Source organism: Diadema antillarum, unplaced genomic scaffold, assembly GCF_040938485.1.
Source record: "Diadema antillarum isolate AM-2024a unplaced genomic scaffold, OU_Dant_1.0 seq00000338_RagTag, whole genome shotgun sequence".
Lineage (NCBI taxonomy): Eukaryota > Metazoa > Echinodermata > Echinoidea > Diadematoida > Diadematidae > Diadema > Diadema antillarum.
Window position 1 is genome coordinate 559,948 of NW_027271351.1, and position 25,364 is coordinate 585,311.

Sequence of the window (25,364 nt, forward strand, 5' to 3'; positions counted from 1 at the left end):
CGGCATAAAAAGCATCACAAGTACCACTCACGGCTTTCAGCACGCACATGTGCCAACTAAAGTCATCCTACTATGAATCGTACTGTAAGAGCTGTTATTTTTGCTAGGGTTTAATTTTTGTGAATTTCACGAATCACTTTTAGGCCATGAGTTTAACAACATGCGCAAATAAAACCACCTGATCTTGATTGCATGGTATTTACAGACAGGCATTAGTGAACTTATGATCCTCTTGGTGTCAAATCATGAAAACAACATGTCGTGATAATGTCTGTGGCCTCCTTATTTGTGAAAATATCTGTACGCAAAAAAAAAAAAAAAACAACAGCTTTTACAGTGCACGGCAGTCTGAGAAATTATGTGATTTTAATCAATGTGGGTTAAAAATATCCATGTACTATGGTATTTGCATGAAAAGTCATCAGTAAGCTGATAAACCTTGGAAACACTCACACTGAATTCAATGAGAGAGAGACAGAAAAAAAAAATTAGAAAACCCTTCACTACTGGAATATGCAATATCCTGATTTAACAATGGTCCTCACCCCCAGAAAGTATGTTTTCAAACACAACTAGGTAACTCAAATCAGATAATGAAGGACGTAGCATCAATAACCATTTGCTCATATATTATCTTCACACCTAATTTTTTTTTGTGAGACCAGTTCCCTACAGACATCCACAGGTAGAACATTTGTTTTATTTACAAGAAATAAATATGCTGTGATGTCAAACTATACTCTTCTTCAAACAGACTTACTGCACTTGAAAAATCTCAGACCAGTTCACATAACTCCACACTGCCATAACTTTGCTCAATGATTACCATGCCTCATACATAGATTTGGGGGTAAAGTTTTCAGGTAGCTTGTGTGGCTAATTACATAGTACCACTGTTTTATGATTCCCACACTTTGCAAAGAATTGATCTCTCCAGTCGTGATGAATGTTCAGATAATTTGTCTACATACTCAAGTACACGGACTCTTACACTCATAACTCCACAAAGAACTTCTATCTGACAATGGTTGATCTGCAGTTATTTTCACTCTCTGAGACAGTCAAGATTTTAGCATATTGCATCTATAAATTTGCTGCATTAATAATAACAAACAACCATCATTCACTTTACTTCAGCATAAAACTGGAGACTGTCAGCACAGCTTTACCATATTAAGCCCAGGCTCCAGCAAGACTTACAAATTTGACATCATAGACATTAAGTAGAGGGAATGAACTTGTTTGATTCTTGGCGTTTGCGTGTCGGTGCGCCCCTTTAATTGCTAACTAGCATTCCTGTCCGTTAACGTGTTGGCTCATCATCTGTGTCAGTCTGCGTGTTGGCCCTGATATCTGCTAGCGTGCGCACAAACTTGGACCACTCGTCACTGCGTGGGACAGCCAAACTCTGCATGAAAGGCATGGGGAGGAATCAACATGACTATGTTACCTTGGCTACTTTAAAAGATATGATAGGCTACCTTCCAGCCGGACATTAACCCACTGAAGACGAATCCCGAGTATACTCGGACAGGTGTCTACGGGAAATGAGAGTTAAACAAGCTCACCTTGTGCGCTAAAATCATATGCAGAGCTGCTAACATTCACACATCAAAATGGAGGGTCAAAAAAAGTTTTCAGAGATATACTTGTATATAACATGCATCTCAATTAGCAATATTAATTCCCAAATCACAGCTTTGATATTCCTTTTTTCAGTATGTAGGAAGATATTTCATTTTCTAGGAAGACTCTTGTAAAATCAGGGAACTTGGCAGCTCTGTACATAGAATAGAATACTTCCATCATTCACACTGATTATTTTTTACAAGAACAAGAATTGTTATCTATCAAATGGAGTGAACTCAAATGAAACATAAAAACAAATATTGGTGTAGATGTAATGACAAATGAAATACACCAAAACTGAAAAAAGAAGATCTGCAGACCCATGTAGATACGCTGGACTTATATTCTATCAAACTATGTGCTACATATCAGTCCAAACAAGAAATGTAAATTCAAGCAATTAATTTTAGACATATTACCATAGAGGGAAAAAATCATTTGCACCACCTACTAATCTTCATGCCCCCACAAGTGGAATTAAGAAATAGTCTGATAAGCCATTGTTTCTGATTTTTTTTTTTGAGATATGCATTTTTCAAAGATATGCAAAATGGGTCAACCTGATATACAAAGGCATCCTCATCAGGTTATGCTAATCTTCGAAACATCATGAAGTAATCTTGTGCCCTTCACAAAATATATTGGGGAAAAGAAAGCAAAATGAATATGATGAGATATGCAAGTACCAACCTACTGCCTGACAGCCAATCATACAGAAATGAAAAAAAAAAAAAAAAACCAAGGAAGGACTTTAACGCACCTCTCCAACATCGTAGATCCATATCTTGCCCTCTGCATCGCCCACAGCGATCTGGTTGCCTTGGTGACCCCATTTGACCTTGTTGGCGGCAGGCAGACCATCTAGTGTCACACTTGCTGTGGGAACCTATAAAGACAAATTTGTTCGAATCAAGATATGACAATGATGTCTTGTCATGTGGCAGCAATAAGTTTGAAAGAGTTTTCCCCGAGGACTTGTATAAATAGCATTATATAACCGAAACACTTGACAATGATACAGTTTTTGTGATGTTACATTTATATATTCAGAAGTTCTTTGATTCTTGCTTCACATCTGCAATGATCTTACCCCAATGTCAGCTATGTTATCTTATTGTTGCTTTTTCTTCTACCTTTTAGCGAATGAATCATTATCTAACTTCAGATTGTGCACTCCTACAAGCATGGTCTTGGTTTTTCAAATGCTTGTCCTCTTCTGTATTCATTATGTAAATGATACACCACAAACAATGACTCAGTACTTATTAGTAGTAACAACAAAACAATGATACATACATATATATATATATATATATATTTTTTTTTTTTTTTGCACTTACAAAGGTTTGCTGTTTGGCTTTTTATTTTGAAACATCTCTTCTTGGGTTGTATTCTATAGTTTGCATGAATTCCGCTCATGGTAATTTGTCTTGCGTTAGAAATGAATAGTGTGAATTTGAGATAAGGATGAGTAAACGTTCAGCATGTGTAATCATGTCATTCTACTGGAAAAGAGATAAGTGCTGTACCTCAGTGTCATTGTTAAGATTCCACAGGTCCACTCGTCCCATGCCATCGACGGCCGCAAAGAGAGCCGGGTGGGTGGGCGACCACTGGACGTCATACACGTAGTCGCTGTTGTCTTCAAATGAGTACACAGGAGATGATTTCTGCACACAAATAGGAGTAAACAAGCGCGAAAAATTAGTCACGCAAAAATATCCACTTCTACAGTAAGGCAAAGTAACACGTGAGTGGTTTTGTCTAACTTTACACACACACACACACACACAAAAGATAAAGTTTTTGGGAGAATCTGGAAGGAAGGCCAGTAAAAGAGCTCAGGAAGTTATAAACAAGTATCATCCAATGTTGATTTTTAGCCCAATCTGAATTGAAATATACCTACACAGACTTGGCCAAAATAGTGTTATCTCTACTTACTGCCACATTATATCATTCATTGATATATTCACATGTTCATATTGTTCTCACTTTTTCATTAAACTCTGTTCAGAGTTACACAGACCTGCATGTTCTTGTTGTTACTGTGAAAACTGTTATTTTCGCATGCAGATATTTTCATGAAAGAGGAGGTCATAGACACTTACACAAGATGTTGTTTTCTCAATTTGACACCAAGGCTAAGCGACTTTACTGTACATGACAACATTTTCTCATACTTTTTTTTGTATTTTTTTTTTTAAATTCTCAGCTCAACGGTGATATGCAAAATTCACAAAAATTAAACCTACATGAGAATAACAGCTTTTACAGAGTTTAACCTCCCTCCTTCCGGGCACCGTTTCATAAAAGTTGTCAGCCCTGACAAGTTGTCAGTTACTGACAATCACCATGGTAACAGTCAGACACCAGAGCTTCTCAGCCAATCAAAACCTAGGATTTTACTGAAGTCAGAGACTGACAACTTTCATGAAATGGTGCCCAGGTATCTACCTTCATGCTCCACAGCTTGATTGTCCAGTCAAAGGAGGATGAGAGGAAGAGATGGGAGAAGTCCAGCTGACCCGGTACATGGTGGCAATCGATTCCCGTCACGGGACCCTGGTGTGCCTCGTAAGCCTCATTGATTCCCGCTTTGCTGAAATGACAAGTACGTGGCACTGTGTATAATTTGTGCTTCATACATCTCATCGGCAGATCTATTTTCCTGATAGAACGTCAAATACATGACACATCTTGTTTTACTGTGAGCTAATATCTTGTGGACTTGTTACCTAAAAGATGTATCAATTCCAACAACATTTTGATAGAACTGAGTTAAGTTTAGCCCCACCATACATTTGAAAAGCTCTTTAAATTGAAATCCTCCCCCCCCCAAAAAAAAACAAACAAACACAACCACTTACCACACTGTGTAAATAGCCACTGTCATTCTCTTTATCTGTAACATACATCATTAGTCTCCCTTGTAAACATATCTCGTGTTCACACATTATATAAATTATTTTTCTGATTAAAAATGTAACAGTACAATAATTCTTCAGCTTGTAAAATCACGGCGTCACTGCTTTGCTGACACATGAATGGAGTTTATTCTTTGGCAGGTGCAAATTTTAATGCTCAATACACTGCTTGCTTTCATACAATATGCTAGGTTACTGAGTATAGAGTACCAAAGTGTGATGTCACAGCCACTTATCACCATGGTAACTGGTTCTAAACAACCCCACGTGGTCCAAATATCTGTGAACACGTATTGTTGCTAACCATGCTCACATATGGTTCCAACCCAAGCTATAACAAAAGACTATGACATCATCACTTTGGTACTCTAAAACATTGTGGTCATGTGATACCTTCCATGCCTGCTGGCCGTGTACACAGCCCCATCCTCACTGCCAACCACGAAGTTGTTGACGTCGTTGCTAGGGAAGGTCATACTCATGACAGCCACAGACTTGGACTGCTTGTGCTTCAACTCCATACTGTCCTGTGAGGCCGAGCACAAATAAAATCCAAATGGATGGGATATTTAATTCAATTCATGTATTTTCATAGAGTACAGTGCACACTTGACATGTCCCTAAATAAAAGGATGCATATACACCTAACCTTTCATTTTACAAAAATTCCCAAGATAATGAATCATGAGTAGCTCTCCTTGAATTTCTTAAAATCAGTCTCGAAGGTATATCATGGTAAAATAGAGAGTAATCTTACAGTGTTCTCATATCAATTCTTTAATATATGCCTTGCTCCTGTATACAAAAAAGGATTTTCAAAACAAAGCTTTACTGTTTACCCAGGTACCTTGACTTTAACGAAGAAAGTTCACACCCATACAGCATCCACAGTTAAATGCTAATTCCTCTGAAACATAAAAAGTACAAAGATTTCATCGGAAACAAGATCTTTACGACTAAGACTCAAAAAGGCTTTTCAATTCACATGATAGATTCAATGACCTGCCAGGTTCATTGACCTGAATTTGAATGACCTTGAGATCAGTGAACCTACCTGTGGCTGAGACAGCATGTCCAGACTCCATGAACACATCTTGCCATCAGTTGAGATGCTGATTAGGTTGTGAGCATTCTGAGTCCCAACCACATTCACACAGTACACTGGGTGCTGGGGAGGAAGTGACAGGCAGAGATTTTGATGAATGGCAACTTCATTTTACAAAGATGGAAATTATGAAAGTGACAATTTTGGTAAGGGTGATTTAATACTTACATATATTGTGGATTGATTTACATATACTCAGATATACAGGAAATAAAAGATGAATCACTATTTCACTGTTCATTTGATTATGCTGGCTATACTATTTGGATTTACAGACACATATACATGTAGGAACACATAGTTACGAAAAGCCAATGATATCACTTTTATCATGTTTGAATGAGGGTCTGCAAAGAACAGTATTGAACATTATGCAATAATTGGGCTGGTCTCACAGCACATGAAAAAAAAAATATTGCTCAGCAAAGAAATATGACATTAGATTACAGGTATTTAACCCGTTGAGGACGAGTCCCCAGTATACTCAGGCAAGTGTCTATGGGAAATGTGTGTTGTAGCAAAATCAGTCCATCCTCAATGGGTTAATATAAGTCTTAGCCTATAGCTAAAAATTGACTAAACCATTTTGTGAAAGCTTATTACACATAAACTTTTTTTTTAGAGTTCTGTTGACTCAATTTCCAAATATTGTCACATTATGCTGACTGAGTTATGCAATAATGTTTACTATTTGGAGAAAAAAAAAAGGATTTTGAAAATTACATTGAGACAGTATCTGTGAGCAAGTACAACTATGCCATTTAACAAGTCAAGGGCAGTTTATTTCAATACTTTACTGCTTGTGGGGAAAATGGAGTATGATAAACCTGATCTTATACAGATTTTCACTTCTTTGAAGCATTTTTGGAAGACTTCCTTAGCTTTTAGTTTTATCCAGTTTCAGAGACAATGATAGCATGTAGGACTGTGCAGTTAAGGGACATCAACTTTTAATTATTGTTACATACGGCCTATATCAATTTTAGAAAGAGTGAAGAAACAAGCATGGTCTCACCGTGTGGGCAGCAGCTGACAGTGGGGTCCTCTGAACCGGAGTTCGCTTAGAGCTGCGATTATCCCACAGGACGATCTGGCCAGAGTACGTCCCTCCGATCACCAGGTTGGGGTGGAAGTTTGCAAAGCCAGCTGACATCACAGCAGACTGAGAAGAGACACAAAATTAAACAGATGCGAGGAAGAAAGTCTGTGAGAGAGCCCTCTATCACAGGAGCAAGTTGGTGTGGGGGGGGGGGGAGCTAATGGAAGCAAGAGGATTATGATACAATATTTATAGCTCATTCATTGTTTGTGAGGGTATAATGTGTGCCTTGACACTTTCAGTTTTAATTTTACTCCTCTCAGCATACATTTCTCACTGCTCTTCTTGCATGTTATCTTGATGCCACTTAAAGCAAAGTCCTCCAGGACTGGCAGTTTTCTTTCACTGTAACGAATTTCCGATGGAGCCAAGATATATAAATTATAATATTGGGACTTGAGTTTTTACTTCATTGTGACGTGACTCAAGAATTTCGTTATAACTGTGCTTGTTAAAACGGGAGTGCACTGTATACTGTATACGCCGTTATTTTCGCGTACAGATATTTTTGCGAATGACGAGGTCATAGTCACTTTCGTGAGGTGTTGTTTTCGCGAATCGACGCCGACACTTACGTTAATGCTCTATCAACAAAGCGCATGGAGACAATTTCGCGTGTTGTTAAATTCGCGATCCAACTGCAATTCGCAAAATTCGCGAAAATTAAACCCTCGCGAAAACAACGGCGTATACAGTATCAAGCTAGGAAACAGGATAAATGAAAACATCATCATGGAGAGGTACATCTCCTTTCTTGTCATATTCCCTTTGAGTGCCTTCCACAATGATAAGAATATGATTCAAGAGCGAAAATGTTTGGACAAAGACTTTGAAGCATGCAGCCTTTATTTGATTCTTTGACAAAAACTCTTCCATAATTGGGAAATCAATAGCAAAGGAACAGGAGTATTTCACAACATCAGGATACCAAAACAAAGAAATATAAAGAGTTGGAACCCGCAAAATCACTTTGTTAGACAAAGATTTTGTTATATCCAACTATTACAACAAGGTTCCACTATACGATTGAAAAACGTTTTCAGTCCAAAGTGAAGTTGAAACTAGAAATGTCGCTAAGGCGACTGCTATGCCTCCGCCATAATGCATGATTCTCCTAATAGGTCTATAGTACATGTGGACAATGTATAATTACATTTTCACAATATTGGCAAAATATTGAAATTACATGTTTGTCACAAATGTGTTGAATGTTCACCTTCCTTTACCTAGGTTTAATTAGATGAATAGGAGAGCATGTATTGGGGGATTCAAGGACTTTAACTTGACTTTCACCCATTCATAAGTGTATGAATACTGTAATTTTCAAGGTATGGAGAAAAAGTGTAATTTCTGTATTGAAAAGTACACTGTTACCATTTTCTTTTGGCCTTTGACCCTAAAATTCATAGGATAATCACTGTCAGGCAGAACATGCATAAATATGTAGTAAGTTTCAAGATAACTTAAGCCACTTCTGAGATATGGAGGAAAAAGTTAGTTCAGCACTTTCCCTTGATCTTTGACCTTTTGACCTTTGAGGCAAACCCCCCCCCCCAAAAAAAAAAAGAGAGAAAAAGAAAATTTCCAGATAATCTATATAAGGTTATACATGAATAAACCAAGCGTTAAAAAAAAATTTACTGGCATTACATATATATGAGGGAAATAGTAAAAATTTGAAGTGTTGCACTTGACCTTTGACCCCTGACCTTTGACCCTATGAACCCTAGATTCTCTCAGATAATAACTGCCAGTCAGTACATGTATATATATACTATGTTCCATGAAGATACCTTGAACAATTTCCAAGGTACGGAGAAAAAAGCGAAGTTTTAATATATTAACTTGACCTTTTGACCTTTGACCTTTGACCTCATGACCTGAAACTTTCACCAGAGAATCTTAATTGGGTAATACATGTATACACTAAGTTTCAAGAAAATATCTTCAGGCATTGCATAGATATGGAGGAAATAGTGAAATTTTATGTATTTGACCTTGACCTTTGACCTTTGACCTTGACCATGTGCACCCAAAAGTTGATAGGCACAACTTCACCCCCTACTACACATACATGCCAGGTTTCATTAGGATACCTTAAAAGATTTTGATAGTTACCCTGTCCACAAAATTTATTACGGACGGACGGAAGGACGGACGGACGGAAGGAGGGACGTACGGACGGACGGACGGACGGACGGACGGACAACCCGAAAACATAATGCCTCCGGCACCACTTCGTGGCGGAGGCATAAAAATAAAATGAGAAGCAGCATAAGAAATGAAGAAAGCTGGTAGAGTAAGCATCAACAACATCTCCAGCTGGGTGACCTTTGACATCATTGGGTCAGTTGCAATCTTCACCAATATAATGTTCATTTAGAGGATGGAATACAAAACTGAAATGTTTGCATTCAACATTTACCTGGCAATGAAAGATGTATTCCGGAGACTCCTTCTTGTACTTCATGTTCCATATTAGAGCCACACCATCAGGCTCATGGGGAGACTCATCGTTATTGTTGTAGGATGCTACCAACAGCTCAGGATACTGTGTTATGGAAAATTCAGTCATGTATCAATGCAAAAATTTGGGTATACAAAACATATTTAAGCATAGTTAAATATACACATATATTTTGAAGGCAAAATCCAATTTTTAATAACAAAAAAATTGCATATATTAAGCCTTTCATATCCAATTTCAGGAAAAACAGACTAGTTGACACCTGTGCCAGCTCATAGACAAGAAAGATTAGTTCAATCTCTATTATGGCTGTTTTAGGTTTTGATAAAGTCTAACTATGACAGTAACTTTAAATAGCATAATGAGAACTGTTATATTAATTACCAAAAAGTTTTCAGGGTTTTTAGAAACTGCGATGTCAGTTGCAATTATTCTGGTTCTATTGCAGTGAGTTCAATATCTGATACTCTGATCTGTTGGATTTTGCATGATAAGGTGCAGATATGCATCATATAAAGTAAGTGCTTTTTAGGCATAACATTCCTTTCACTTGTACCCAAATTTGGTTTCATCAGCACTAAACTGAGGAATCAAGTGGGTGTACATGTACATATACCATGTTGCAATTTTACATCACTTTTGTCGGTCATCTTTGCTGTACTGGCTGTAATTCAAGTCCTTGCCAAGGTAGCAAAGTATGCATACTCTAGTAATTTATGATCATTGTGTGTTTCTAGCATTATCACTACAGTTATATATGAGCATTTCCTCTTCCCTTTCTGTATGCTTGGAAGAACTCCAAAATACTGCTGAGGTAGAACAAATATTTGATGGAGCTTTGAAGGTATTTATTCACAGGACACAGAGCAAGGCACAGAATGGGGCTGTATTTGGTTCCATCCAATATCAGATTTCTCAGTACAATTGTATGATGCAATAACAAAACAGGCAGTAACTGACAGCCTGTGTGACACGATCATGGGCACTGAAACAGTGATACTCATATTCACAGCTGAAGAATGCAATCAGTCTATCAAAATGCCCACCTGATGGGACCAATCGAGACAGGTGACCACCCTGTGACGGGACCAGCGGTCATCAAAGAATGCCCGGTTCAAGGACAAATTGGCTCCAGCATCCTTGTCCCTGCGAAAGGAGAAAATAAACAATGCGGAGCTCTCACACAGTGATGCATTTTTGACGTTCAGATGGGTAGGTAATGTCTGTGGCATTTATTTGGCGAGTATAATATTTTGCGAATTGGGACTTGTAGGACAATTTCAGGGGCAGTTGAATTTGTGATTGACAAGGAAATGTAATCCCTGTCCAAGAGAAAAAGTTAGGGATGAACACTCATCGAGGTGAAATCAAATGTATCTGTGTCATGGGACGCAATATTTTTTCATTGCTGACGCAGGCTCAAAAATGGATGAGTCATGCTAATATTTTAGACAAATGGAGACATTACTCCAACTATCTGACTTCAAGCAAAAATCATACCTAACACTGCCCTTACCCTTCTCCTTCACCGTCCCCCTTGCCACTGTAATCGAAGAAGATGTCCACATTTTCTGCCAGGGCCCTTTCAAGCAGTCTGGCAGTGTTCTCCACAAAGATCCGGAAGTCCTCTGAGCTCTCAATCTTTTGCTTTTCCTCCTCCGTCAATTCTTTGGGCGCTGAGTGTCACGAATGACGACAAATATCAAAAGGGATGAGTGGTGACATGTAATCCCCTCATCAGTGACATGGTATGGAGCATCATTCATTTACATTCTTCTCTCTTTTATTTTGCTAATTTTAAGAGATAAAATCTCTTAAAAGATAGTCACAATCATCTCCCTACAGAAACAAATAGACAATACAGATTGCATAGAGGCAGTCGAAAAATAAAACATGTCTGATGGAAGTGGTACTGTACAGATAAGAACTTACAGATAATGCCATATGTAATGTGCTATCAATACTATTTAAGTGATAAGCTTATCATAAAGTCATGAGTTATGTATTATGACAATTAAAAAAAATGTAGGTAAACATGAAGAGAGGAATAGGTATATCACAGGTGCATAAATATACAAAAACAAACTTGAACACAGACAAAAGTACTTCAGCACTTTCACACCTTCTGGTTTTTCTTCTTCCTTTTCCTCAGGGACCGGTGTCTCTGGCACAGGTTGAACGGGTGGGGCAGCTTGCTCTGACCTGGGTTCATCCTCATCTGAAAGAAAAGAGTTAATATGTATATATGGTGTATCAGATACTGGCAAAGAGGTAATCATATTCTTATAAAAGGAAGCATTTTGACAGGTAATTTCATCTATCCATAGACATACAAGTGTGATACTTGTCAGACTTCAATATAATTCAGTAAATATTAAGTGTTTGCCCATCTTAAAGGGGATGGCTAGTAACTGATCAGTGGGAATCAGTGGGAATGCTGGAGGATGATTGTTCCAATCCCTGTGGGATTCATTTAAGAGTACATTATATATCTATTGTTGTGTGAAAATTATGTGCTTTAGAATGGTCTCATATTCAAGTAATGTGCAGTTTAATGTTTCCAGGTTAGCGTGTCTGGTCAGTGACGGGGCATTAATCTGCACATTACTTGAATATGAGACCATTCTGAAGCAAATAATTTTCACACAACAGTAGATATATAATGTACTCTTAAAAGAATCCCACAAGGATTGGAACAATCATCCCTCAGCATTCCCACTGATTCCCATTGATCGGTTACTAGCCATCCCCTTTAAGGAAAATGTACTGGTATTCATGGCGTCCTGGGTCTCTCCGCCTTGTGTGACTTATGTAACACATTACTATCAAGTAGTACAAGCATTACTTGGGATGAACATGCACTACACACTAGACTATAAAGCATCAGTGAGGTAGATGTCTTATAAAAAGAATGAAGTAGTGTTTTACATTAATAGCAATAATGCACATTGGTCAAAATTTCTCAAGCCAGCTTCTTTTTAATATCAACAGAATAATACTAATTATGCACTAATTTATACATTAAATTTCTCCTTCTATTGATGTATCTGTCTGTCTGTCTGTCTGTCTGTCTGTCTTTCTATCATTTTTTTTTTTTCTTTTCCATACTTACTTATATATATTTCTGGTATAGTTGATCTGACAGGTGTTTGTTTAATATGTGCAATCTGGCAAGTATATCTATCAAATCCCTCTTGGTTGGTCTCTATCATGTCAGATCATGGACTCTGACATGCAGTAAGCTTTTTTGCACTTCATGATAAAGATATAAACCACTAATGACAAATTGATAGTTCCCTTTTAATCATAATTGAGAATTGAACACTCTTTGAATGAGATTTTGCAATGTACTAAGCTTATTAAAGGAAACATTTTACAAGGGTCACCAAGCCAACAATGTAAACAGGACACCCATTCATCATGTCACTTTTATGGGAAATATTGCTTGAGTCTAATCTGAACTATTGTTGACAAACACTTGAACTAAGCACTTAAGTTTGGCATCAAAGTCTGAGGAAATCTAGGTGTACAGACTGGCTTCACATTTAATCTTTAATATGCCACATTCATCTTTGCTTTTATACTTCAGAGAGTGCCATATTCATCCACATTTAATCTTCAATTTGCCACATTCATTTTTGCTTCTTAAACTTCAGAGAGAGTGCCATATTCATGTTTACCAGCGCATTGCAGGGTGCTTTTCACACATTTTCTCACAATTAATATGCATCCACTGTCTATGCTTATTAATCTGTGCAGACTGCAGTGTATGTAACACTGGCTGACTCAATCAATTTGGCGATCCTCCAGCATTCCAACAACAGGTATACTTGCCTGTTCCCGACATGTGCTGCTACAGTCAACGACTGTTCTATTTAGGGTTCTTTGCTGCAAAAGGTTTGTTCCCCCCCCCCCCCTTGTTACTACTTTGAAGCCTCCAATTAAAATGTAGCAGTGGGAAATTAACACATCGGTACTAATGGAAGACTCGATGGGCACATTAAAGATTAAAGGGAAGCCAAACTGGTCTACAATCACATAGCATCATAGCAGAGATGAGAAGGTGCAGGGATGTACATATTTAAATGCAGAAGTTTCTTCTAGTCTAGTGTGACAAGCCACAAGCAAATGCACATTTCACAATTTCACCTTAATCCTTTCTTTGACGAACAGTACATTGCTACCTTGAGAAAGACATGGGCACATATCAGTACGAGACTTCAATCATTAGCTTTGTTTTGGTATATACTACATGTCAGTGGTGGACACATAACGTTTCATGGAATACGAAATGGTAGGGGGCATTGAGAAAACACCCATAATTATGTTCAAAGTTGAACAATTCTGAAACAAACTGAAGAAGAGTGCAGTCTGTTGAAAATGATGGGATGGGACTGATGTGGCAATATAGAGTAAGTTACTCATGACATGGAATTACTCACGAAAACTGTCTTTATCTTATAAGAAGGCCACCATTTGTTAGCTCACAAATTTCACAAGACACTTTTACTTTGCACACAACCAAAGACAAAAAACACAAGGCACTTTCTACTTAGCAAAAGTTAGGAAGGAATTCACTTGCTGATGAAAACACAACAATGACAACAACAACGACAACACAACACAACACAAGAGGACTTAGGCCACTATTGGTGAGTCAGCACTAGGTTGGGGGAATTCACATTGACAGAATAAGTTCTAGATGAAGACACTGCAGCATGAATAGATCTAAGATAGATCAGCATGTAATTCATATTCTTTTTCAACTCCACAAGATCCATCCTTCTTTTCAACTTTATAAAATTCACAAAGCTGTGATGCTGTTTTTCTTAATGCTTATGATACAAAGTGTTTTACTGTTTTGGCTTTTTATCACACTGTTCTGCATATTTGGAAAATTTGCAATATGGCTCAAATGCTTCGGAAATAAATTTTCTGCTAATAGATGCCACCACAGTATGGTTTATGAAAAAAAAAGGCTTGCATCTTTCCTCAGGAAAGGGAAAAAAATTGTTTCTATCATTGGAGGCACATACGGATTTGCTGACTTCCATTGCATAATATACATGTGAGCCTGATTGAGAAGAGACATGTACGATGACACAAAGACATTAAAGAAATGATCATAGTTCTGTGTTGATAAACTTAGTATCCATAAAACCCATTCAACCAGTTAATATACCATGAAATATGTTTCTAGCTGTATTTAAGAACTTCTCCAAACACAGTTGTAATGCATCGGACACAATGTCTTTAGCACAGAATCCCTTTAAACACGGTTAATACAATTCATACTGAAGAAAATGTGCTTGCCTGTATTTCTCAGTGTAGTGTGGCATTATCTATTCCTAATCTGTGACTAGTTCTGAATTTGTTTTTCCCATTATTCTCATAAGGATTCATTTGACCTTTGGTGGATTCATAGGTCTGTGCCTGCATGTACGTAGGACTAGAGAAGTCAGTCTTCTGCTTGTATGGCTGCCTGATGTTGTGGTATGATATGAAATAATTTTATGAAATTGTCTGCTATAAATCATTGCTGAAATAAAGCACTGTTAAAGGGAATGAAATGTTTTAAGTGCTCTGCTGTACAAATATGTATGCACATAGCATCTACTGTGGAATGCAATATATTTTGTTATGGGAATGTTAACAAGTATCTTGCACAATGAAGTAAATAAGCCATAATGGACTTTAAAAACGTGAACAGAGTAGGGCATTATTCAATCCACAACAAAATGTTTCAGTGGGACAAATACTCATGTGATTTCCAGGGGAATACAGTAAGCTTTGCCACAAAGACTCCATTCTCTCGGGTACTGCATGATATGGCCTAATTCAGCTTGAACTAGCATCACAGTAAAGATTAAGGGGGAAAAAATGAAAAGGTAGTAGGTGTTAATCTGTAACATCTACAACACTGCGCCTCACTACAGCACACTCCTTCGCTGGATTACACTCCCTGTTTCCTTGGCTTAGGGAAATTTGATTGGCAGTGAACAAACACAGCTACACAAGGCAGAGACTAGCCTACAATCTAGGTAGAGGATGCAGCTATTGTCTTTGCTGTTACCCTAAATGTCTGATGCGGTGAGACTCTGTCTTTGCTAAGCGATACGTCTGATGCGGCCAGACTATGAACAGTTGGAGCATCCACCGTCTATATCCACTCATCTTGCTTTAGTCGTTGTTTTCTTATTATCGACTAAGAATCAGTGGCAGTTTTTGCACGAAAAACTGACAAAGATTCAGAGATGATAATAAGAAAACAACGATTAAAGCAAGACAAGTGGATACAGGTGGTGGATGCTTCGCACGCATCCACTGTTGGTAGTCTCACCACATCAGACATATCGCTTAGCAAAGACAATAGTCTCGCAGCATCAGACGTTTAGCGTGACAGTAAAGACCATAGCTGCATCCTCCACCTAGATTATATGCTAGACAGAGACAGACAGTGGGTGAAAAGCATGTAGCACTACTGAAACAATGCACGACATCAAATTCAAGCACTTCACACTTGACTGAGATGCATGGGATGCAAAAATGGTCAAGGCAGGATTCTAGCATGTCTATGTGGGGGGCACAGGATGAGGCATCCCCCATAACAAGCAACAAGACATTTTACCTTCAGAGTGTCCTGTCGGGGCATTCCATTGTCATAAATACAGGGGTGTTAGGGAAGGGGAAAACAGAGGGATACAACACAGGAGAAAAAGAAATGCATCCATATAGAGAATAAACCTTGCACGGAACTGAATTAAATCAAGCTAGACACAAGTAAGAGTGGTCATACAAAAAGTCCTTTCATGGACAGAATGAAAATCATCCACAAATCATCATTACATGCAAAATGGATGAGGATATAAGAGTGCAAATAAATATTGGCACATGAATTCGGTTATAGATTACAATGGCTTTGCATCTCAACATCAAGTCGTTATATTATATATTAAAATGCTGCTTCTAAACAGATCACGCTCATATTATTCAAAGAAAAAACTGTGAATACTTGGAGTGGAGGAAGACAGAGCAGAGCACAACACACGATAATATTGGATGCTTGGCGAGGCAGCAGCAAAAAAAAATAAAATAGCATCCAGTGCAAAATCACATTCAGTTGCTATGCTGCACAGAACTTCTCTTTATTGTGCCATTTGTGGTACACATCAACTGACATTGCAGCTTGCTATGCAAAATCAAAGTATACTGCATTACAAATAACAAACAGCATTCCCCTTCTTTTGTTTTGCAATCATATCTTTGTTGTCCCTCTTAATAGAGACATACATGAGTCCAACTGGCACAAGGACAGTTAAAGGAGATTTGCCCTTCTGGTTAAGAAATTGAGTGCTTTAATATACCACACTGGGTAGAGTGTGCAGTATTTTATTCTCATAGTGGCATCACTTATAAACTTGATATGGATATGAATATAATCATTATCAATGGCTACTTGTGTGACAAAGATAGAGTGCATCAGTTCAGGTTTTGTTTTGTAAGCATAAAATGTGCTTGTACAAAATCCTGCATAAGAAGCAACATTCTTTATCATTCCATACTGCTGCAAACAGATATAAATATGCTGGTTTCTTCCTTGCACATTTTCTGTGAAAGAGCAGTATTCAAGTACAAATTTTGTACTGACATAAATCACAGAAGCAAAATCTCTGCCCCTTCATGGGGATATCATTATCACTGAGACCTACTAACATTGCACATTTCACAACATGCAATATTATCACAAATACCTGGAGCTCAGAGTTTCCTCTTTCAACGAACTCAATTCAATCACTCTCTAACCTCTTCAGCCAAAGTATGGCATAGATACAAAATTTGTTTTGCTTTTGTGTGTCATTTTCTGTTTTAAATAGGTGTACTCTCATTGTAGTGAAAACTAGAAGTCATATTTGCAAAATGAACAAAATCGAAAAGTTCCTGAAACTGAGACAGGTCTTGCTCTTACTGGAAGAAACGTATCGGCAATTGACATGGAACACGCCCTCTACAGGTGACCTGAGGCTACTTACCCTCATCATCTGCCGTTTCTGTCGGAGTCTGTGTTTCTTTGCTGTAGGTCACCATCTCCTTTGGTGGAAACCCAGCCTGGGTCGTGGCAGACATTGTCAGCTTGCTGGTCCTGTGTCTGGGGCTAGCACTGTATGAAAAAAAGAAAAGAAAAAGATTGACGACTGATTAATTTAACTGAAAAAGTCCCTGTATCGCCTTGGGAGAAATAATATCAAGTCAAGCATTTTGACTGAGGTAAATGCTCCAATAAAAGGATGCTGCCCCAAGCATGTATGAGGTAAAGAAAGGGAAACCATGTGAGTGTTAATTTCTTGGGGCCAACAATCCCTCCCTTAATTGAACAAGATGTACAAATCTTGAAAAACAATGTGATGACAGACATTTTGCATTGAGCTTAAAAAAGCAACAGTACTACTCATCACACCATTTAATCAAAATCAGACACAAAACAAATGAAGGGAATCCACTTCCACTGATTGCCTCCATTGATGCAAATACATCACAATGCAAAGACATCATTCTCTTTGTTCGGGACAGCTGTAAGTAGTTCAAGCGCCAGGTGGATGACATTCTTGCTACAAACAAGCGTGACCTTTTCTAAAAATAACTTGTGAGGTACCCTTTCTCGACAGAGTGCTCGAACGCTCCAAAACTGGCACAGTTCGGTACGGTACGCATTGGTTCAGTTCACTTTGGTTCGCTTTAGAGCACTTGAACGCACCCCTAGATGTCTCTTGGGAACAAGTTTAATAGTCATTTAGATTACCTGAGCTTTGGCTTGATTGCGTCGGATGAATCCAGAGTTTTACCCTCGTCTGAGGGAGCTGCTGGAGTTGGAACTGTGACAGAGGATGCGAATAAAAAAAAACAAAGATGTTATGTAACTTCTATCACTGACATTGTTCACATACAAGTCTTACAGAAAAAGCAGAGTTCACTCAGTAATATCTACTGTGAATCCTCCATAGCTGTACAAAATACGGCTGTCCTCAAACCCTTTAAGCGCAGTGGATGACAATAGATATGATCTTATTTACTGGTACAGCTTAAATATTCCACAAATTATCTCTTTCTAATAGTTCCAGGTGATTTAGCCTAAATTTGGGCACAGCCAAACTTTCTTGGGCATTATAGCATCTTGGTTAAGCTCACATCATTTATGAAATTCAATTAAACTATTTCCAAAGGAAGAAGTAATGTTTAGAGCAGAGACAATATCTTTTATTTACAGAATGTAACTTCTGTTACTTTTTTTTTTACAACAAAACAAAAATTGTTGTAATCACACCGCTCGACTTACTTGAAAGATCAATTACCATTACCCAGTAGAACTTCGCATGATGCACAAATTTGCATAGGTAGTGTGCACACAGGCTAAAGAGTGATACATTTACAAATGTAATGACAGCTAAAATTTGGATCCGAGTTGAGCACTGCAGCCCAATGAAGATGCTTAAATATGTCAACTTGTATATGCCGCCCATGCAGATCTGAAATAACCAATGTCCTGCAACTACAAGCACCAACAGGTTTCTATACATACATACATACATTACTGTAGGCCTACTTCCATCACGCCTTCCAAAACACCTGATACAAAGGCACACTGATTAATGACAATGCAACCCCCTCAATATCAGACACATTTTGATGTTAAGAAATGTGCAGACTTGTATGAGTCAGCTGTACTTGCTCTGCATATTCCACTCATTAACTGTCCATTTTTTCACACACAGATCAGTGGTGCAGAATAATTGTTGCCTGCCTAGCAAAAGGGCCGTAAGTCTTGTGGACTTAAAAAAAAAAAAAAAAAAAAAAATCAAAAAGAAAAAATGATGATTGCATCATATGAAAGAGCATTCAAAACTCTGTCAAATTATGTCATTAACAAAAATTCGATTTTGGGGGGAAATTTCCTACAAGGGACCTTCTCCCAGGCAGGCAACAAGATGTTAGATGCACCTCTGGAGTTTGAATTCTTACCCGCTTCAGGGAGATCAAGGTCTTTCAGGATATCATCAGCATCTCTCCTCTTCTTCTCCAGCTCTGACTGAGGCGCGGCGGATGCCGCAGCTGCTGCTTTGGCAGCATTTTGAGCCTTGAATGGATGAAACATCAAACAAAACACAAACAGAATAAAAGATGTTGCTCACAAAGTGACTCAAAGCGGAGTGGCTATAAGCCACATGGAATTCAGATGACAAAACCTACAATTATTTCAAATGAATATGGCTCTGTTTTATTCTCAATACCACATCCTGAAAATTCTCTTCTGCCTTGTACATGGGTAGACAAGATCTCACCTGGTACATAAATAACACGTGTGCGAGTATCTTCATTTTATAGTTCACAACAGTGTACACCAGATACTAATAAGCAGATACCTGTCAGATGTGATAGATTGGCATGATCACTTATTTTTTTATAAAACATTGGGCTTTTAAAATTATTTTGTTTCAACTTTCCTTACAAGTACAAGGACATAATTTCTTCTACCATTAAAGCTAGTCAAAACAGAAAAGAATGTGTTGTAGAATTTTGTATTTGATTCAGAATTGTGTCTACAGCAGACTATGACATGTAGGTCTATCGTACAGTATTTTCTTCCAAAGTAGTACAATCTGAGAAAATGGTGCTAAAAATTAGATATCTCTCTCTGTTTCACTACTTTAATGAATTCAACGAATGCTCCAGACACTACAATCATTTCATAATCTAACAATTATTATAATTGTGCAATCTCAAATCATGAAAACTAATTGATATCTATGCTCACTACATGTCCATTGACAAGTTTGTCAAAGCTGTCAGCCCCATGGTACATAGTTTGCTAAAGAGCACTAGAGTGCTCCCTTAACTCTTTATGTGCAACATTCGCACGTCCGACTCAATCGACGACATGCCAACTTCGCATATTCTGTTCAAACCCACAAACCCGCCGAAACCGATCGATAAATCGCCAAATGCCAGAGTACAATGAAAGCTTTTCTTGAGCTTCTGTTCGTCTCACATCAAGCTCGCATTTTATGTGGTGATTGACTATCAAGCGGTGTTCTCAAATAGATTTGCGTGTAAATTCTAAGTTTTTGTCACTGTTTTGTGTGCAAAAGTCATGCCTTTACTGTTATGTACAAATAGCTCTTGGTCGTTTCAAAGAAAAACAGTCATCAATTTGTCTTACAATTTTCATCAGAGCAAAGCTTGGCATTTTCTCTACAACTTTAACTGAATGCTTTCTCAAAGCATGACTACGTTGGTGTCTCAGAATAATGTGGCATATAGGGGGTTTCCACCATGGCACATAAAGAGTTTGAATGGCCACCTTGATTATAAATCCATGCAAATAAATGTCACACCTCTTTCTTCTTTTCTTCCTCACGACGTTTCTTGTCCTCTCTGATCTGCTGGAGACGAAGTCTCTTTCTTTCCAGTTCAGCCTTGGTAACCTTGGTTCGGTCAGACATTTTGGCTGCAAGAACACCAAAATGACAGAATTGGATACAATCAACATAAGTTTACAATCACGCAGAGCAAACAACAGAGCTGTAACTAATCATGATACATGTATTTTATACACTTTAGATGATTTTATGAGTTTTAAGAAACCCTAACTCGACAAGACAACATGAAGAAACAGCGCCGAGTCTAGTAAAAAACAAACAAACACATAAATAATAAAATAGAATAAAACAACAAAAGAAACAAAATAGGTGGTGACTGTGCATGTGCCTATGTGAGTGGGAAAAAAAAAGCTGTGGAAACTTTGAAACTAATCACCCACTTGCTCATCTGAAGAATTATCAGATTTGCAGATCTATTAAGTCTTACATGTTAGGCATGAGATTCATGCATCAGGTCTTTTTTACACTCTCATGCCTGAAAAGCTTTTCCGCACACTTCACCCCCCCCCCCCTAAAAAGCAACAACAAGAAGCAAACAAACAAAATAAAATATGAATTTTCAACAGAAAAGAAAATGGAATAATTTTTTTCTTTTTTAATCAGAGCGAGTCAAATATTACATTTGCTATGCACCAGATCGCATGATGTACACCTTACAGATTAAAAATGCTGAAGTTCCATCCCCCTCCCACCAGCCTGCTCGGTTGCCATGCTTTTCTCCCCCGAGCAGTGGTAAACATAAAAATGCACCACAATATTTCACGCCTACGCTTAGCTGCTCTCTGACCTTGGCTTAGCATCTCTGCATTTAGCAGTGGTAATGGTGGTAATCACAGCTTTAATACGAACGGAATTTGTTGAATGTTTAACATTAAAGTAGTAGCCTTGGATTCGTAAACATGATTTGAAACACATTAGTTACATGTACAAGCAAGAGTGGTTCATACTGTAATTCAGTCAGTAGATCATCGGTCCTAGTCTTGTAAGTTGTACTGTGTAGGTCAGGAGGGAGGCCTACTACTCTCGTGGGAGTCATACAAATTTGATATTTCTAATGTTATAGATTAGAATAGTAGAACTAGAGTTCTAGATCTGTAAACTTAGACATGGGTTATGGTAGAATCTACAAACGTAATTACAGTTTCATAGAATTACAATAGTGCTGACTTCTACATCTGTCTAAATTGCCTTCTGGCTTTACAAAATTGTACACCTAACTACTCTAGACTCTACATTTACATATCTAGAGTCTAGACAGGTTATTTGCTAGGCAAAGGAAATTTAGAGAGTACAAAACTACATCAGTGCCTACTTATTTATCTGAATATCTTTTTTCTTTCTTTTTTAGTTTTGCTATTCATGTCTGGCTACTGTTGCTACTGTTCACAGTGGCGGATCCAGAGGCAGCGGGGGTGCACCGGGCAGGCGCCCCCCCCCCCTTTATTCATTGTAAAAAGAAAAAGAACAAGGAAAACATGAGATGAAACCTGGAAGTAGCACCAGAAATATTGTTTGCAGGTAGTAGACATGTCTTCACACTGGAGTCCAGTGTGAAGACATGTCTACTTACTCACTGCCGCTGCCCGAGGATCGAGGCGAGGAGTGTGATCCCGAACTGTACTAAAATGAACAGTATTATTAAAAGCCGGCCTGACATGAAGAGCAAAGTTAAAAGAGATTAGTAGAGCCGGAGGTAACCCCAGGGCGCTCCTTCACACAGTTATACTGTGGGAATAACGCAAAGCGTTCGGGCTGGTCGCAGTTTAAGCCGGAGGTAGCACGCCTATGCTGCTAAATTATATACATGTAGATCCTAGACCTCGTACCTCTATTCTAACAGTAACACATTAAATTGTTACTGAATAAGTCTAGGCCGATAGTTGCCTGACAGACAGCTGTGCAAAGCACAGCAGTCTGACATGTACTAGCGTTTAAACGTTGTAAACGACCGTCACTTTTGACGGCAAGACCACAAAAAATGTCTTTTATTTTGTTTGATTTTAACAGTAATACCACCCACCTACATGTATATCATATTTTGCTGATGGTTGAGTTGAATTTGGTGTTTTGTTGGTATCCAAACCTTATTGTTGAATTTTTCAGAGTAGATTGTGCGATGATTCACAAAATCAACGAACTACCACGAATGCTCAACCCGAGGTACCGTGGTAGCATTTTATGTACGTCCGTGCGTTTTGTGTATTACGTAAAGCTTGTCGTCTTCTACGTACATGTATTTCCGCGCGTGCTGCTCTCATGATTTGACGTCACTTCCGCTCCGACTAGCTACGTTGTAGTATAGGACCTTAGGAGAGTGATTGCCATTCAATAACACGCAGAAGATGAATATGAGGAGTGAAGCAATACGGACGCTTACAGACCTAATTTTGAGGACGGATTTCAGTGGGTTTTTGACGTAATTAAAAAAAATATGCATACCAATTAGTTATTGAATTATTATCATAGATTACGGGGATTCCTTATATTTTAGTTTTCCATGATTAATAAAGATATTCATGAAGGAAACGTACACCCACCGCTGAAAAATAACGACGTCTGCGAAGGAGTAAGTTTAGTAGACGTGAAGGAGTAAAAGTGTCACTTCGCGACAGCAGCTGCGTGTGACTGTGAGTGTGACTCTGAGTTTAGGCGGATAGGCTAGTCTCTTCTTAGCCCGACCAGACGCTGTTACGCTATGCGAAGCGACGTACCATGTACAGCGACTGGGCTGTGTATAGTTAGTCCCTTCTATGACTTTTAGCTATAGATTCTAGGTTCTAACCTGTTAGTCTTTTAGTTTACTTGCGCCATCATGTCGCCTAAATATTTGCGCAACCGTCCACCATACTCGAGCTTCATCCTTAGCATTATTTATATCCAGAATTTGACTTTGCTGAGTACCGATGTAGACGTAGATTTAGTCCCATACACTGCTTACTGTGTCAGCATTGACAAGTTTTCTACACACACAACAAGCATCTAGAGCGTACACATATCGCTTTGGGAGCAGGAGAAAGGCGTTGGTCGCCAGATGGTTTTGACCTTTGAAAGGAGTAAAACAACGTCAGCCTTTGCGTACTTTACTACAAATTACACTATATACCACGTACGGCATATATTCTATTACCCCTAAGACTTTCCCTCATATCTAATTCCTACCTGATTACAGCTTCACGAATGTTTCTTGGATTTCTTTGCTCTTCGTAGATTTGGGGTTTCACACAGGTTCCAATGCAAGGTATATTACGCTTCTTACGGTGTATATGTACACTGTGTACGTGGTACGGAGATCGAGTTCAGCTTTTCACTGCACTACGCCCTCTCCGTTCATATACACGTAAACACGAACACGTAGGTCTGTGTTATGGTTTTATGTTTCTGTTTTTTGTTTTTTATATACTAGAGTAAAGATAAGACGAACGCAATATAATACAAGTAGCAGAAAATGTATCACAATAATGATTCAACATAGAAAATGAGATTTAAATTTTCAAATGCTTTCACAAATACAGAAATTAGATGAGACTCATGTGGTCACCACCACCTCCTTCAAGCTTTCCCATTGGTTCAAATTATACGAAAAATATATTTTTTTTCCATTGCAGATTTAGAAAATTCTGTTTTTTTCTCTTAGAGTCATTGTTGCTATGTTATTAAAAGACCATAATTAATGATATTCTCATTTATTTTACGTCAAAAGAGAAAAATAGTTGTTGTTGTTTGTATGTGTGTGTGTGTGTGTGCAATAGCACCAGTGCGGTTAGAAACACTGACGTGTAAAGCGCAATATAAATGCAGTTATTATTATTATCATTTTATCATCATATTATTATCATCATCATTGTTATCATTCAGCCAAGCTACAAACACGAGTCCCCCTCAAGAAGAGAACATTAATTCCTTAAAACAAGCAGTGTGACCATTCAGCTTACTGGCTTACTGACTTATCAGGATACCTGAATGACTTGAGTTATGCATTCAGCTTGTCATGACTGTGTATAGGCTACTTGATTATACCATGGACCTACTACACATGGACCATGAACGGAGGTCTTTCTGTGATCCAATGTTCACCACCACCACCTGATTATGTGCATCTTAATGAGTACATTCAAACGTTTGGACAATGACGATTGTGTAATCGTGCATCATCACTGACAAAAGAACCGGGTTTCCCTCATTTTGGTCCTGTTTGGCTGAGGTGCCTTTTCAGACTCAACTGCCTTTGAATAAACACCAATGATGGGGAGCACCAAACCTGAAACAAGGACAAATTTTGCGTCACAAAATTGGTGAAGCGGCCACTTGCGGCAATGCATGTAACATCCCTGAACGGCAAGACAAGCATGTCGTCTACTGTCACTGCCCATTTAGTGTTTACTCTGAAACAATGTGCGACAAATGGGGAAAATAGATTACAAATCACAGTCAATCTGCTTGATTAGTTGCTTTTCCTTGTAAAGTACTTGCATTTCGCAAATGAAATTGTTTTAGCGATGATTTCGCAATATACACTACAACTGCACATGCATTTAGAGAGTTATTAGCTTCTGCGCATGTAGTTTTTAGATTTCTCAAAGCGCCGTCTTGTTTTTATCCAGGCTGGCTATCGGTGGACAACACTGGATCAAAGCAGGAAAGCATGTTCAAAGTGTTTTTGTGACGCTTTTGACCGAAACAGGTGCACGAATTAATTAACGAGCGA

At 38.3% G+C, this 25,364-nt stretch overlaps 1 protein-coding gene across 1 annotated transcript; it reads right to left on the reverse strand.

The window, feature by feature from the left end:
* On the reverse strand, positions 1-23,915 carry LOC139730819 (cytoplasmic dynein 1 intermediate chain 2-like). Its single transcript, XM_071641688.1, has 16 exons — positions 23,819-23,915; positions 20,615-20,727; positions 19,242-19,356; positions 18,025-18,097; positions 17,258-17,385; positions 11,350-11,445; positions 10,744-10,903; positions 10,274-10,373; positions 9,186-9,311; positions 6,677-6,823; positions 5,611-5,724; positions 4,950-5,083; positions 4,087-4,231; positions 3,159-3,299; positions 2,390-2,515; positions 1-1,408 (listed from the first exon to the last, which is right to left on the reverse strand). Exons 2-16 carry the CDS (start codon positions 20,720-20,722, stop codon positions 1,304-1,306), a joined length of 1,818 nt encoding a protein of 605 aa, XP_071497789.1. The 5' UTR covers positions 20,723-20,727; positions 23,819-23,915; the 3' UTR covers positions 1-1,303.
* Between the last annotated feature and the right edge of the window lie 1,449 nt (positions 23,916-25,364).

Excerpts from the sequence above, each read along its gene's own strand:
- LOC139730819 (XM_071641688.1), bottom strand. The coding sequence starts at position 20,722 with ATGTCTGACCGAACCAAGGTTACCAAGGCTGAACTGGAAAGAAAGAGA. Across the intron at positions 19,357-20,614 it reads AGGAAGAAAAGAAGAAAGAG|GCTCAAAATGCTGCCAAAGC; the intron begins GTGTGACATTTA and ends CATCCATTCAAG. Across the intron at positions 3,300-4,086 it reads TCAAGCTGTGGAGCATGAAG|AAATCATCTCCTGTGTACTC; the intron begins GTAGATACCTGG and ends ATTTGTGTGCAG.